Consider the following 13,926-nt stretch of genomic DNA (forward strand, 5'->3'; position numbering starts at 1 on the left):
AGAGCTAAATAAATTCTCAACCTTGCTCCTTTTTTTTGTCTTCAGGAAGAGGCCTCGTATTTCAGCTGCTGTGGGGTGTAATGTGACAAGCTGTGCACTTCACAGTGCAAGCAAGCAAAGCCTTTATTGGCATAAACAGAAAAACAACCAAAAAGAACCCCCACAGCAAACAATAGGATTTTGAAAGCAAAAAAAAAGACAACATCAGGTAAATACAGATTGTTACTGACTCTGAATTATTTCCATAACAACGCTTGCAACCTCTTCACAAAAAACAGAATCAGAGTTAGGAGAAATAGTCTGATCAAATCTGTTCGCTCAGGTTGGAAGAGCGGATATAACTTGACAAATTTAGATCTAATTTTGGCAAATCTAGTGCAGTGTAATAGCTGGTGAGCCAGAGTTTCAACTTGGTTGGTATTACAACTACATAACCTTTTTGATTTCTCTAGGTTATTAAACCTTCCATTTAGTAAGGCAGACGGCATGACATAAAATCTAGCAATTGTGAAAGCTCTCATTGAAAGGGGGTTAGTTATAAAATATAAGTAATGGGCCATATGACCCTGTTCAAATGGAATTAGAAATTGTGTAGGAGAGCAAGTTCATTTAGCTGCTAGATATAATTCTGCAAATTCCCAGTCTAAGAGCTGACGTTTTACTAGTTTGTACGCTTCTGAACAAGAGAGAGAGTAAAGTGATTCAAGAGACAATCCAGTGGATGCAATTTTCCTTTCAGTCAGAGAAAACCAGGGATTAACTGTGTGTCCGAAAGTATGAAAGACACAAGGGAATGATCAGATTGTAGATAATGAAGACACAGCCAAAATCTAGATGCTCTAAGTTGTATTTAAGTTCCATAAGGACTTTTGCCTGTTCCGCAAACACCACAAGGCTGTGTAGGGAACTTCACAGTGCATTAGTGCTTAGGCGCAGACACTAGCATGCACACGCAGTCGAGGTAAGATGTGTGGTTTTCCAGCCAGAGATTGTGATGTTTAGAGGCTTGAGGGAAGGAGTTAAGCTCTTAAGAGTGGCAGAACTTTAGGCTCCTGTTAATGGAGCTATAAATACAAGGAAGCAGCTGAAGTAGAGTGTGTGCTGCGTTTGCTTTCTGACCCTCCGACCTATCCCTAGGAGCGCAGGATGGTTGGGTTCAGGGACTACTCTGCTTCGCCTCTGGTGGCTGATTAATGCCAGGTCCATGCAAAAACAATAAGACCGCAGTACTCGGGATTTTCTCGGAGATCTGCAACGGATTCCTGGTTTGTGTCACTGAAACCTGGGTACGTGAGGGCTGAGACCCGTAGTCTTTAGCGGGGTCAGCGCTCTGTTCTCAAGCGATGCCTCCACCTTTCGCCAGTCTCAAATCAGGGCCGGGTGGTGGTGTAGCAAGCGTTCATCCGCAATTCCATTTCCCTTCAGGGTAGTCCCCGTCCCCGGAGATCACCCGGCATGGGAGGTGGTCGGCCTGGAGTGGTTGGCCATGGAGAGGTTGGCGGTCCCTTCAGCGTGTACCGTCGATTAAGCCCTAGCTAATCGGAGGACGGCTGACTCTGCTGGTTGCTAGAGGTGAGTGGCCGACTGGGCGTGAGGTTTCCCAGGCTTTCATTGTCCTGGGTGACTTCTAGTGTCCATGTCGACACCGCTTCCAGCGGCCAGGAGGCCTCGTTTATCTAACCTAACATGCTGCTAAACGACACCGCTTCTCATGTATGGCGGTTGCGGACCTAGTGCCTCATCCATATATAAATTCTGGCCCCACCCATGAGGTCAAGTACACGCTTGGATTTGGTCTTTGGGTCGGGGTTAATCTGGTCGTGATCCTCTATTGATAGAGTGCCATGGTCCCACCCTACTAATTATGTCTTCTGAAGCTGCGGCTTGACATGCTATACGCCGCCTTCCCCTGTCTAGGCGACGGGCTGATTTATGCTCACCCACAGAAACTTGTGGATCCAATTGGCTTCCAGAATACTCTGTGGGATCCTGAACTCTTACCGCACACTTCTGATGCGCAAGTGGAGGACTGGAATTCCCGCACGCCTCTCTGATGCCATCGAGACTGTTGCTCCTCGGCGGGCCTTCTTCAAGCCCGGCATTCAATGCAGGCTCCATGGTATACAGAGGAGCTGCTTGCCAGATGAAGCGGAGTGCTCCAGGCGCCTAGAAGCCAGATGTAAGAGGCTTTCATTAGCCAGGACTGCCTTGCGCCAACATCCTATAGGACGCTTATGAGAAGCTCTATGAGATGGCGTGCACGAGGGCGATGGGAGAGGGCTTTCTTCCTCTTCTCTGCGATCTGCTAGCTCTGCGCCCGGCTCAACTTGTTTCTCGATAATTCGATCTTTGACCTCTTTATCAGAGGGTTCTACAAATCGTGGAATTAGCTATTAGCTGTAGAGGCATTTATAGCGAGCTTTTTGTAGACAAAGTCGTGATGCACGCTCCCCATGGGACCTTCCACTGCCAATCTTTAACTACAGCAATTGAGTGAACTGGAGGCTCCTTACGCCTTCGGCCTTTGTTTGGCCCGGTTTTCCCCTGCTCTCCTCAAGCTGCTGTTGACAGGATCTTGGCTGCTGTTAGACCTACTCGCCACCTGTCCCTCTGGATCCACAAGGCCCTTCCTGGCTAATTAAAACTTGCCGGAGGAGCTAATGCATTCCCCACCTGTTGAAAATCATCAATGACTCTCTTGAGGCAAAGGAGTCTTTCCAGATGGGTTGGAAGGGGAGGCAGTGGTCCGCCCACTCTTGAAAAGACCATCGTTAGATCCCTGGAGATCTGGCTACTTACCGCCTGGCTCGAATCTTTCTGCTTCTGGGAAGGTAATTTGAGAGAGTGGTGTTGGAACAGCTTCAGGGTTTCCCTGGATGAAATATCAGCTTTGACCCACTTCCAGTCCGGCTTCCGTGCTGGGTATGGGACGAGACGGTTCTCGCCAGCTGTCACAGATAATGCCTCCGTTATGCACCTCTTGACCGAAGGTGATCCGGCTGACTGCTGAGTGTTGTTAGATCTCACCGCAGCGCTTGATGTGGTCGACTGACGACCTTTTGGCCCACCGCCCTGTAGCGCCTCTGGGGTCCGGGGCACTGTCCCTTCAATGGATTGTCTCGTTCCTCGGGCGTGAGCCAACAAAGATGTGCTATGTAGCGTGGGGACAAAGCTTCCCAGAGGTGCCTCCGCTTCATTGTGGGTGTGCCCTGTGGGGCATTACTATTGTTTTCTCCCCACTGTTATTTTAACTTATCTATGTGCCACCCTTGCTCAGTTGGTAATGGAGCTTTGGGCTGGTCTGCCATCAGTATGCTGGATGACACTCCAGCTCGGTCTACTGTCGATGGAAGGCCCGGGAACTGTCACCGCCTCTGCAGCCTCTACAGCATTGTTTGGAGGCGGTGCGCTGGTCATTGGTTACAACAGAGCAGAGTTAAAACTTAATCCATCGAAGACAGGAGATCCTCTGGCTTGGTCGGGGAGAGATTGGGGAATTCCAGCCGCCCGGTGTGGGAGGGGGGGGGTCACATTGGCTCTCGACCTCCCTCCTCCGCTCTCAGAGTCCTTGGGGGTCCACCTGGACTGCGTCTCTTTCCAATGGAGACCCAGGTGGCCCATACAACCTGGCTGGCGCTTTTCCATCTCTTCGACAGGCCCGACGGGTTGGCTCCCTTCCTCTCAACGCGTGACCTAGCCACTGTGATCCATGCAGCGATCACCTCCAGGCTGGTGACTCCATTGTAACTCTGCCACGCTGGCCTTCCCTTCGCGCCTGATTGGCGGAAGCTAAAAACTGGTCCAAAATGCAGCTGCATCGCCTGCTCATTGGTGGTAGTGCCATCTGGGATCAAGTATCCAGCCTGTGTTCCAAACCAGCTGCATTGGCTCCCAGTGGAGTCTCGAATCATCTTCAAGAGTGTTGGTGTTGACCTTTAAGGCCTTACGCTGCCTGCCTGGGACCCTCGTGCATCTTCGGGACCGTGACACTCCCATATGTCTCGAAATGCGACCTCTGGCTCGGCAGAGGCCAATTTACTGGAGATCCCTGGCCCCTCAATGATGCGGCTGGAGCCCACTTTCGGGCCAGGGCCTTTCACGGGTTTGGCTCCCCTGCCTGAGTGGAACACTCTACCACCAGTTGTCCGGGCCCCAAGGGACCTTGGACAGTCTCCGGTGAGGGAGGCCTGCAAGACCGAATTGTTCCACCGGGCCTTCGGGAGAGACTCAGCCCCGCTGAGGGTGCCCTCTGCTTCATCCTCCCCTGCTGTATAGGGTCCCTAACATCATCGGACCCATCACTCTCTTCTGGGAGGGTTGCATATGGGTTCGTGGAGTTTACTGTTTAGAATGAAAATTTTTAAACTTTTATATATTTATGTTTATATATGCTTTTTTTATATTGTTTCACCGCCCACTCTGAGCCCTTTGGGGATAGAGGGCGAGTATAATGCAAATCAAATAATAAATAAATAAATAAATAAATAAATAAGCATCAACAAACAAACAAACAAAACAAACAAACAAACAAATAAAACAAACAAATAAACAAAACAAAACCAGACAAGAACCTAGATTTAGACTCACAGGTTGGGGACCAAGAAACCACTTGACTTACTTTTTTGACACATTACAGGCAGCTGTGATGTTATGCGCTTGAGAAGGGTTCCCTCAGAAGTTTAACTAGCCCAGTTGTTAGTTGAGTACCTTGGCGAACTCCCAGATTTTTTGGACTACAATTCCCGCATCAGCCAGTGGCCATGCTGGCAGGGCTGATGGGGTGTAGTCCATGGGGCTAAGTGCCACCTGTCCTGCCTCTAGTTCAAGCCTTCCCTTTGGTATCCTTGTTTCTGCAATGGCATCTTTTCCCTTTCCAGTTCCACCCTCCAAGCCTCTGGCGCAAGTGCCCTCCTCGGTAACCATCGGCAACAGAGCAGTCCTGACTTGCGTGGAGACAGACGGCTCCCCGCCGCCCACCTTCAAGTGGTTCAAGAATGACATGGTCATGCCCGAGGACCCCAAAACCAACACCCTCTTCAAGAACTCCTCCTACACACTTGACCCCAAGTCGGGGGTGCTGGTACGATCTCAAGCATGATTGGAGGGCAAAAGGGTATCCTGTGTTTAGTAGTCAGAAACCATGCTCCTGCAAAGGGGTGGGGGGACCTGGGAGGGATATGCCTAAATCGTCATGTGCAAATTGTTGCAAATCTTTTTAAAGCTGTATAGGTAGCAGTCTGGTCTGTCAAATTCACTGTTGCCTGATTGCAGTGGCTGTCCTGGGCATTGGAAAGAGAAAGGTCCTCCCCAGCATCTGCACCGTAAGAGAGGTTCTCGTGCTAGTTCTGGTGGGGCCCATTGGGAGAGAAAAGGCAGACAATAGACGTACCATCTGGGGAGTGAGGAAAACAGGGTGGCCCACCAGAGGAGTATCTAGGGAAAATGTAGCCTGGTACGAAATCTGAGTCCCTCCCCACCCCTGGATGGGTGGCTGCCCTCCCCCATCACTACCAAACAACATTTTTTGGCACCACGTTTTGAAGTCAGTATATGGACCCAGTGGAAAGGAGGAGGAATGTGACTAAAGCAGTGGCGTAGGAGGTTAACAGCTCGTGTATCTATTCTGGAGGAACCGGGTTTGATTCCCAGCTCTACCGCTTAGCAGGCTATGTAGGGTTTATCTGGGGAATTCAGATTAGCCTGTGCACTCCCACACACGCCAGCTGGGTGACCTTGGCTACCCTGTTTCCCAGAATATAAGACACATTCTCTTGAAAATAAGACCAGTAGTAGAGATTTTTGTTGAAGTGTGAAATCATAAGGCATCCCCCGAAAAGTAAAAGGCAGTCGCAAAGTTTTGGTTTGGAAGCATGCCTGATGAACAAGAACACAGAAAAAATAAGACATCCCTGAAAATAAGACATAGCGATCTTTTTGAAGCAAAATTACTATAAGACACTGTCTTATTTTCTCGAGGAAACACTGAGGTAGTCACAGCTACTCGGGAGCCTCTCAGCTCCCACCCACTTCACAGGGGTGTTTGTTGTGAGGGGGAAGGAGTCAAGGAGATTGTAAGCCCCTTTGAGTCTCCTGCAGGAGAGAAAGGGGGGATATAAATCCAAACTCTTCTTCATCTTCTAAATGGCCGCAGCCTGGGGATATTTGACCCCATATGTCCCCCTGGGCAGTACGCCCCTGTGGCCCACTGGTATACAGTGCATTGTGTATGTCACAGAATAGTAAACTTTTTTTTCTGTTTGCACTCCTGCTGCCTGTGCCGCAGGGAGATGTGGATTGGGGATCTTAGATTTTTGCATCCTGGATTTTTGTAGGAAAACCCCTCAGGATCCAAATCCCGGTGTTCAGACATCACAAGCTGCTTGCAGCTGTCGAGATGATGAAGCTGATGAAACTTGACAGTCAGTTATATGTACTGTGGCAGAACAAGGGGGAAAAAAACTTCAAAACTATTCTAGAGACCGAATGGGTGCCTGGACTTGTTCCCTTTCGCAGCTTCCCTTTTGGGTATGCGAGATCTCTCCCAGTTCCTACGAATCTACTCAGATTGACAACTTTTATCCCTCTCCGTCAGATATTTGAACCTGCGACTTCCTTTTATGCGGGTGACTACTCTTGTTAGGCTTTTAACAAACATCGTGGGACTCCTCTAGAAGTTTGTCAGAAGTTGCACGCTTGGAGCCCAGCAAGGTATGCCTCAGTTGGGGGGGTCACCGATCCCAACAAATTGGGACCCCGGAGTTCTCCTGGACTTCCAGCTGATCTCCCTAAAGAACTTTCAGAGCTCAGTTCTCCCTGAAAGAAATGGCACCACCCCTGCTGAGCTTCCTCTCCAGGCACTACCTTAAATCTCCAGGAATTTCCCAAGCTGGAGTTAGCAACCCATCTTCTGGCCTTGCATAGAATAGCCAACTGAGGCCAAGGGAGGGTCAGCCTGTGTATGGCCAATTTTGCACTTGACCTGGAGCAAGGAACAGAATATGTGAGAAGATACATTCAGCAGAACCAGATGCTGGCTTCTAGAGGACCTGTTCAGGAAGGGGATCTGGGAATCTGTTTCGTGACTACATGTGACTTTATGTCACATGAGCAAACCTCAGGGTCATGTGCTATGATTTTCCATCTCTGTCTTCCTGTTTTGGTGGCAAACTGTAATTCTGTTTTCCTGGTGGTTTGAAAGGGTTTCCCATTCTGATTTGGAGGGCAGTCAAAACAGTTCTTTACAACTTTGGGTATAAGAACAAGCGTTATGATTTGCAAGTAACAGGGGAGGCAAAGCGTCTGGCCATCCGCATTATGTGTGGACAGCAGAGCTGTAGCTTGGGCCATGCTGCGCCCAATGCGCACTCTGTGTTTTCTGCCCCCCCCCAAGCGGTATCCCCCGCCTCCCTCTATCTTGCATTGAGAACAATTGCAGACCAGAGAAGTGGCTCAGTTCCCTTCCAGGATAGGGTCGGCCTGCGGGAACTCCAGATCTCCATGAGACCTTGGGGCTTGCAAGGTCTCCTGAGATGTGTAGTTCCCACCAGGCCGTTTTCATCCTGAAGGGAACAGGCCGCTTCTCTGGTCTGCACTGTTTCACTAGGGTAAGTGTGTGTGTGTGTGTGTGGGAGTGCCGTGGGGGATGATTTTCCGTCCCCCAGGCACGCACCTGGTGCAATGCGTCCCCCGCCCCCTGGTAGCTCTGCCTCTGGTGGACAAAGAGGAACAGACTGCAGTGGAGGGTGAGGATGTAGAATGAAATGTACCATTTCAGATTGCAGGAATTGCTTTCTGGATTGCTTGCTGCAGTAAAAAATTAGCCTTACAAGTTGGGGCAGAGTATATGTTCCTGTTAATATTTTAAGTGCGGGTTTAAATAATGTTTTAGTATTGAAAAGCTGATGGGAAGAAAGTAGATTCATAGAATCATAGAGTTGGAAGAGACCCGAAGGGCCATCAAGTCAACCCCCTGCAATGTAGGAACACACTTCCTTTGAAGCGTTGTGGTGGAGGACACTGTTAAGGATACCGTGGGCTGCCAAAAGTACAAATCAATAGGTTCTAGATCAAATCAAGGCTGAAATGTCCCTAGAAGCTAAAATGACTACCGTATATACTCACATATAAGCCGAGTTTTTCAGCCCTGATTAAAGGCTGAGAAAAGCCCCCTCGGCTTATACGTGAGTCACCATTTTCTAGCAATTACAACGAGACCAGGGGCGGAGCCAGGACAACCTCCGTGCCGCCAGGAAGCCGCTTGTTGCTGCCCTCCTCAGAGGGTGAAAGGGGAACCCCGAGGCACCCTGGCTGGCTGGGCTTCATCAAACCCCGGGAGTCAGAGCGAGCTCCTTATTTGGGCAGTGACTCCCCCCTGATATCACTGCCCAAATAAGGAGCTCCCTCAGCCTCCCGGCTTCCCAAATTCGGCTTATACACGAGTCAATAAGTTTTCCCAGGTTTGGGCAGTAAAATTAGGTGCCTCGGCTTATACCCAGGTTGGCTTATACACGAGTATATACGGTAAACTTAGGCTATCATACTTTGGTCACATTATGAGGAAACCACTGGAAAAGACAGTAGTGCTAGGAAAAGTTGAAGGTGGCAGGAAAAGAAGCCCAACATGAGATGGATAGGTGTCAAACTCAGGCCCTCCAGGTGTTCATGGACTGCGATTCCCATCAGCCCATTCCAGCAGGGCCAATTGGCCATGCTAGCAAGGGCTGCTGGGAATTGGTAGTCCATGAACATCTGGAGGGCCTGAGTTTGACACCTATGTAAGGAAGCCATGGCCCTCGGTTTGCAAGACCTGAACAAGGCTGTTAACAATGGGATGTTTGGGAGGATGTTGATTCATAGTGTCACCATGAGTCAGAAGTGACCTTAATGCACATACTGTGAAAAGCATGAGTAGAAATATCTCCTCTGCCACTAAACTCACTAGGTGGTCTTCAGCATGCCTCTGTTCCTTCAGCTTTGTCACAACAGAATGGAAGGACTAGTGGCCTTACCTGGCCAGGTGGATGTTGGAGCTACTGCAGAAATGCATGGCAGTGCTCTAAAATGCTGTAGAGATGGGCAGCATTAGTAGCTTAAAATGTTTTGTGTGCGTTCTTTCACGCAAATTAAAGGCTCAAGCTGGGGGAGAAGGTGGGCTGGACCTAAGGCTACCCAATGAGTTGGTGGTGGAGGCAAAGCCAATACTATTACCCTTTTCAACAAAATGAACTGAGTAACTTCATCCACCGTGGGCTGGACCGTCTTTGTTTTAGAATGCTCTGCTTGGGTCCTGAAACAAAGATGGTCCAGTCCATGGTGGATGAAGTTACAATTCTACTTACTTCTTTTTGCAGAAAAAGGTAGAGGAACTTTCTCATGGTTTGGAGTGCAGAGGGTGGGGGTCAGCAGGGTCAAAAGGACAGACTTGCTGCTTTACTGGAGCATGGAGGTTCTCGCAATATGCCAGGGTCTCTCTAAGAAGCACCCTCTGTATCTTCCTTTGTCTGCAGGTGAGGTCAACGTCGGTGGTATCGTAGCAGCCGTAGTGGTGCTTCTTATTGTCTTTGGGCTAGCAGCCTTCGGCATCTGGTTCGCCTACAGCCGGGGGTACTTCAGTAGTAAGTAGCTGAGTGTCCACTTCCATTTTGAAGTTAAGGGTTGTGTGGCTTCCTCCTCCAGGGGGTGTAGTGATTAAGAGCAGGTGGATTCTAATCTGGAGAACCGGTTTGATTCCCCACTCCTCCACCTGAGTGGCGGAGGCTTATCTGGTGAACCAGATGAGTTTCCGCACTCCTACATTCCTGCTGGGTGACCTTGGGCCAGTCACAGTTCTTCGGAACTCTCTCAGCCCCACCTACTTCACAAGATGTATGTTGTGGGGAGGGGAAGGGGAAGGGAAAGGAGCTTGTAAGCCACCCTGAGTCTCCTTATAGGAGAGAAAGGTGGGGTATAAATCCAAACTCCTCTTCTTCTACTGGGGAGAGCCTTCTAGGAAAGCCTCTGGGTTTGCTCACTTGAATGTTACGTCTTTTTAAAATCCTGGGCTTCCTCCAAATTGGATCCCACAGATGTGTTTTGCTAATGGCAGTGCCAAACGCAGCTGTTAGCAAAATGCATCTGTCAGATTCAACGGGGAGGAAGCACAGGATATTTTTTTAAAGTAACATTCAACTGAGCAACCGCAGAAGTTTTTGCCAGAAGGTATCTGTCAGCACCAGTCTGTGGTGCACTCCACCAATCTATTGTATGTCTTATTTAAAAATTAAGCTGACTTTCCGCCCAAGCTCAAAGTGGTTGAGAAAGAAATCCAAGAAATCATAAACAGAGATGCATATGTTCTTAAAATTGCCCAAAATAACCATTGAAAGAGAGAAGTTTTACACCCTTCCGAATCTTTTAAGGGTATGGATTTCCCAACTGGCTCAAACAGGTCATTCCAGTGGGTTAGGAGCCATCACCACAAAGGCCCTGTTCCTAGCTTCCACTATCTTGAACTGAAATAAGACCAGGACAGCAGGGTGTATTTCAAGCCCTGTAACTTGATCTCAAAGGACATGTGGGCTTGTATGAAAGCAAATGATCTTTAAGTATGTATAGATGGAACTGGCACCTTGAATTGGGCTGGGAAGCAGACAGATGTAGCTGGCATAATGTTCTCCGATTGAAGGGCAGTACTCCTTTCAGCTCATGTTAGGAGATGTACCTTCTTTGTGGTTGAAGCAGTGACGAAGGGAGGGGGAACTGCGCCCGGGGCATGAACTGCCCACGCGCCCCTCCCCCCCTACATGCCCCCCCCGAAATGCCCTTGGCCACACCCCTGACACGCAACTGCAGTGGCGGCACCCAAGGCGAGTCGCCCCAAATGTTCCCATTGCAGTTACGCCTCTGGGTTGAAGCTTCTGAGTCACCATTTATTCTTGCGACATTCCTGTGAAGTGGGCTAGCATGAAATACTGACCTCAGTTTTTCTACCTAGTGAGCTTGATTGTTTGGGGTGGGAGTGGGAAGATTTGAACCCAAAACCCCCTGGTCAAAGTCCAGCAAACACCACACAGTGTTCCTCCACGAGGGACGGCAGGTTCAAATACCCACTGGGATCCCACACAATGTCCTTGGGCCACAGTCATGGATTCTCAGCCTAGCCTTCTTCCTGGTGTGGCGAAAACAAAACAAGATGGTAGAACACCTTGGGCAAGGTTCTCCACACTGGGCTGAGCCCTCCGGGGGAGGGCGGTTTATAAATATAATAATAATAATAATAATAATAATAATAATAATAATAATAATAATAATAATAATAATAATAATAATAATAATAATAGCCATTCTTTTTTTTCTTTTCTGCTTTCAGAAGGAAGAGAGTGAGTAGGCGCTTCTCCCGATGTTTGGTTGCTACATGTATTGCCATTCTTCTGTCCACCCCACAATTGTTTGGGGGTGTTTACCTACCCAGTCCATGCATGTACTCCAGCGATTCTGCAATATTGGGGAAGGGGGAATGCACGACCTGTAGGAAACGTGGCTGAAATGGGCGAGAGGAAGAAGAATGACTTTTGCCCTGCCGTCTTCCCCGGGGGCTCCGGCAGTCGGTATGCTAGCTCCGCTTTGGCCTCTTGCCACCCACTTCTTCTGCTTTTTTAATTTTCCCTCTGTTTCCATCTGTTTAGCAGTGGCAGCAAGAAGGTCATTTACAGTCAGCCCTCCACCCGGAGCGATGTAAGTAAAGAAAGGCAGGGATACCACAGCTTTTTGTGCTGCTCTTCCACAGGGTGGTGTCCTTTCCCGGGTTTTGATGTGGGTCATGGTGGTGATGGAATATGGGGAAGGCAGGCTGAGGCAAGGGGCCTGTTGCAAATGGCAGACAGAATGGATGAGGATGTACCTCGGCCGCCATTTCTGTCGGGGGCCTCATCTTGGCAGGCGGGAGGGGATTGGTGGGAGCTGCTCCTTGAGGGTGTTTCCAACCATCTCTCAAAAAATGGCTTATCTTAGAGGTTAAGTTCAAATCTTGTCTATATATACCCTGTTTCCCCAAAAATAAGCCCTAGCATGATTTTTCTGGATTTTTGGAGGATGCTTGAAATATAAGCCCTATTCCAAAAATAAACCCTAGTTACAGATTCCCAGGCGCAGCTGATCTGGTCACGTGGGGAGCGCAAAATATAAGATATCCCCTGAAAATAAGCCCTAACGCATCCTTTGGAGCAAAAATTAATATAAGACCCTGTCTTATTTTCGGGGAAACATGGTGTGTGTGTGTGTGTATATGTGTATACACATATACACACAGACATACCCATGTTTCCCCGAAAATAAGACAGTGTCTTACATTAATTTTTGCTCCCAAAGATGCGCTATGTCTTATTTTCAAGGGATGTCTTATTTTTCTGTGTTCTGTTCGTCGGACATGCTTCCAAACAAAAACTTTGCTACGTCTTACTTTTGGGGGATGCCTTATATTTCACACTTTAGCAAAACCTCTATTACGTCTTATTTTCCGGGGATGTCTTATATTCGGGGAAACAGGGTATATATAGGGTATATAGACACACATCTATCAATCTTAATATTTTACCTATTAATCTGATCTTAGTTTTCTATATTTATTATATATTCGTTGGATTGTAATTATATATTTATTTACGGAATACTTATTACCCGCCCATCACCAAAGTCCCTGGGCTATGTGCTGTTAGCCGTTGCACTGCGGCAGGGGAGGGAGCAGAATAGAAATAAAATCTAAATAGAGCCAAAAGCATATCTTTGGTTGTGGGTTCTGGGTTGTTTCTGATTAGCTAGACTTCCTTCAAAAGAGCATGGATCATTAGTATCTTTTTTGCGATGCAACTTATCATGTGATGCAAAAGGATCTAATATTACCAAAGCTTGCGAAACAGGCTTCAGCAAGACCCTTTCTCTGCCCTATCTTCTCATCTGCAATATACGACTGGCCTACCTTCTGGGGGTTTTGTAGAAATTAAATGTCTGTACAGCACTTACAATATTGAAATGCTCAGTATTAAAAATGTATTAGCCGTGGCTTTTAGTCCAGGGTCCAAAGGCAGCTATCAATGGTAGCCTGATGGTACATGTGCCTCCTCAGAGAACATGGAGGTATTCAGAATTCACACAGTGCCATGCTATCTCTCTCCAACTTCCTTACACTCTCTATCATTTTCCAGGGAGAATTTAAACAGACGTCATCTTTCCTGGTCTGATCTTTGCCCCGGTGCTGTCTTGAGGCGCGTATTAAGTCCAACCTCCATAACCACTTGTAAATGTTCTTTTAAGAATCCTTGTAATTAAGTGTGATTTTTAACCTTTTTTTAAAAACATGTAAGAGTACTGTCACAATTTCTCTCCCCCCCCCCCTTTCCCCCTTAATTTAAAGGACTGCCTTAGAGAGGTTATTATTTTTTAATGCAGTTCATAATCTTGTTTGGGGCCCAGAATGTCCAGACCGCCAAAGCTGCTAAATAATAGCCCTGCCAAGTACTCATTTGGCAGGGAGGGGCAGTTAATGGCAGTTCGTGGTCCTGAATGGGTTAGAAGAGGATTGTGGTTTGAGACGTCTCTTCTTACTGGAAAGCAGCCTGTGGAACTGCTGTGTTGGTAGAAGATGAAAGGCTCACAATTGTACAGGCTCATTCTGCAAAGGACAACCTGCAGTCATATGAGAAAGGTCCGCTCAACATTATTTTGGCTGTCAGAAAATTCCTCCCTCTCCAGTGCAGAGTTCAGTGAAATAGTGGCATGCTGAACTCTGATCATGGTGTAAAGTTTCAGAGCCAAGAAGCAAAAAAAATTTATGAGGTCCTTTTACAGCTTGAAATTGCTACCGGTTTGCCTTTTATAAATATTGTTTGACATTCATGTGTAATTTTATCTGCTGACGAATTGGAAATAAAGTTGGTTTTGTTTTGTTTTTCA

The 13,926-nt window shown here is 47.8% G+C and overlaps 1 protein-coding gene across 1 annotated transcript in view; it reads left to right on the forward strand.

Moving 5' to 3' along the window:
• Positions 1 to 13,926, forward strand: part of F11R (F11 receptor) — a 69,216-nt gene extending 55,290 nt beyond the window's left edge. Inside the window, 8 exon segments of the mRNA XM_048504352.1 lie at positions 2,889 to 2,990; positions 4,878 to 5,080; positions 6,593 to 6,670; positions 6,673 to 6,703; positions 9,507 to 9,614; positions 11,348 to 11,357; positions 11,664 to 11,712; positions 13,179 to 13,926. Of these exon segments, the coding sequence (XP_048360309.1) occupies positions 2,889 to 2,990; positions 4,878 to 5,080; positions 6,593 to 6,670; positions 6,673 to 6,703; positions 9,507 to 9,614; positions 11,348 to 11,357; positions 11,664 to 11,712; positions 13,179 to 13,214 (617 nt within the window). The 3' untranslated portion in view covers positions 13,215 to 13,926.

The sequence above is a fragment of the Sphaerodactylus townsendi genome, linkage group LG01 (genome assembly GCF_021028975.2).
Source record: "Sphaerodactylus townsendi isolate TG3544 linkage group LG01, MPM_Stown_v2.3, whole genome shotgun sequence".
Classification (NCBI taxonomy): Eukaryota; Metazoa; Chordata; class Lepidosauria; order Squamata; family Sphaerodactylidae; genus Sphaerodactylus; species Sphaerodactylus townsendi.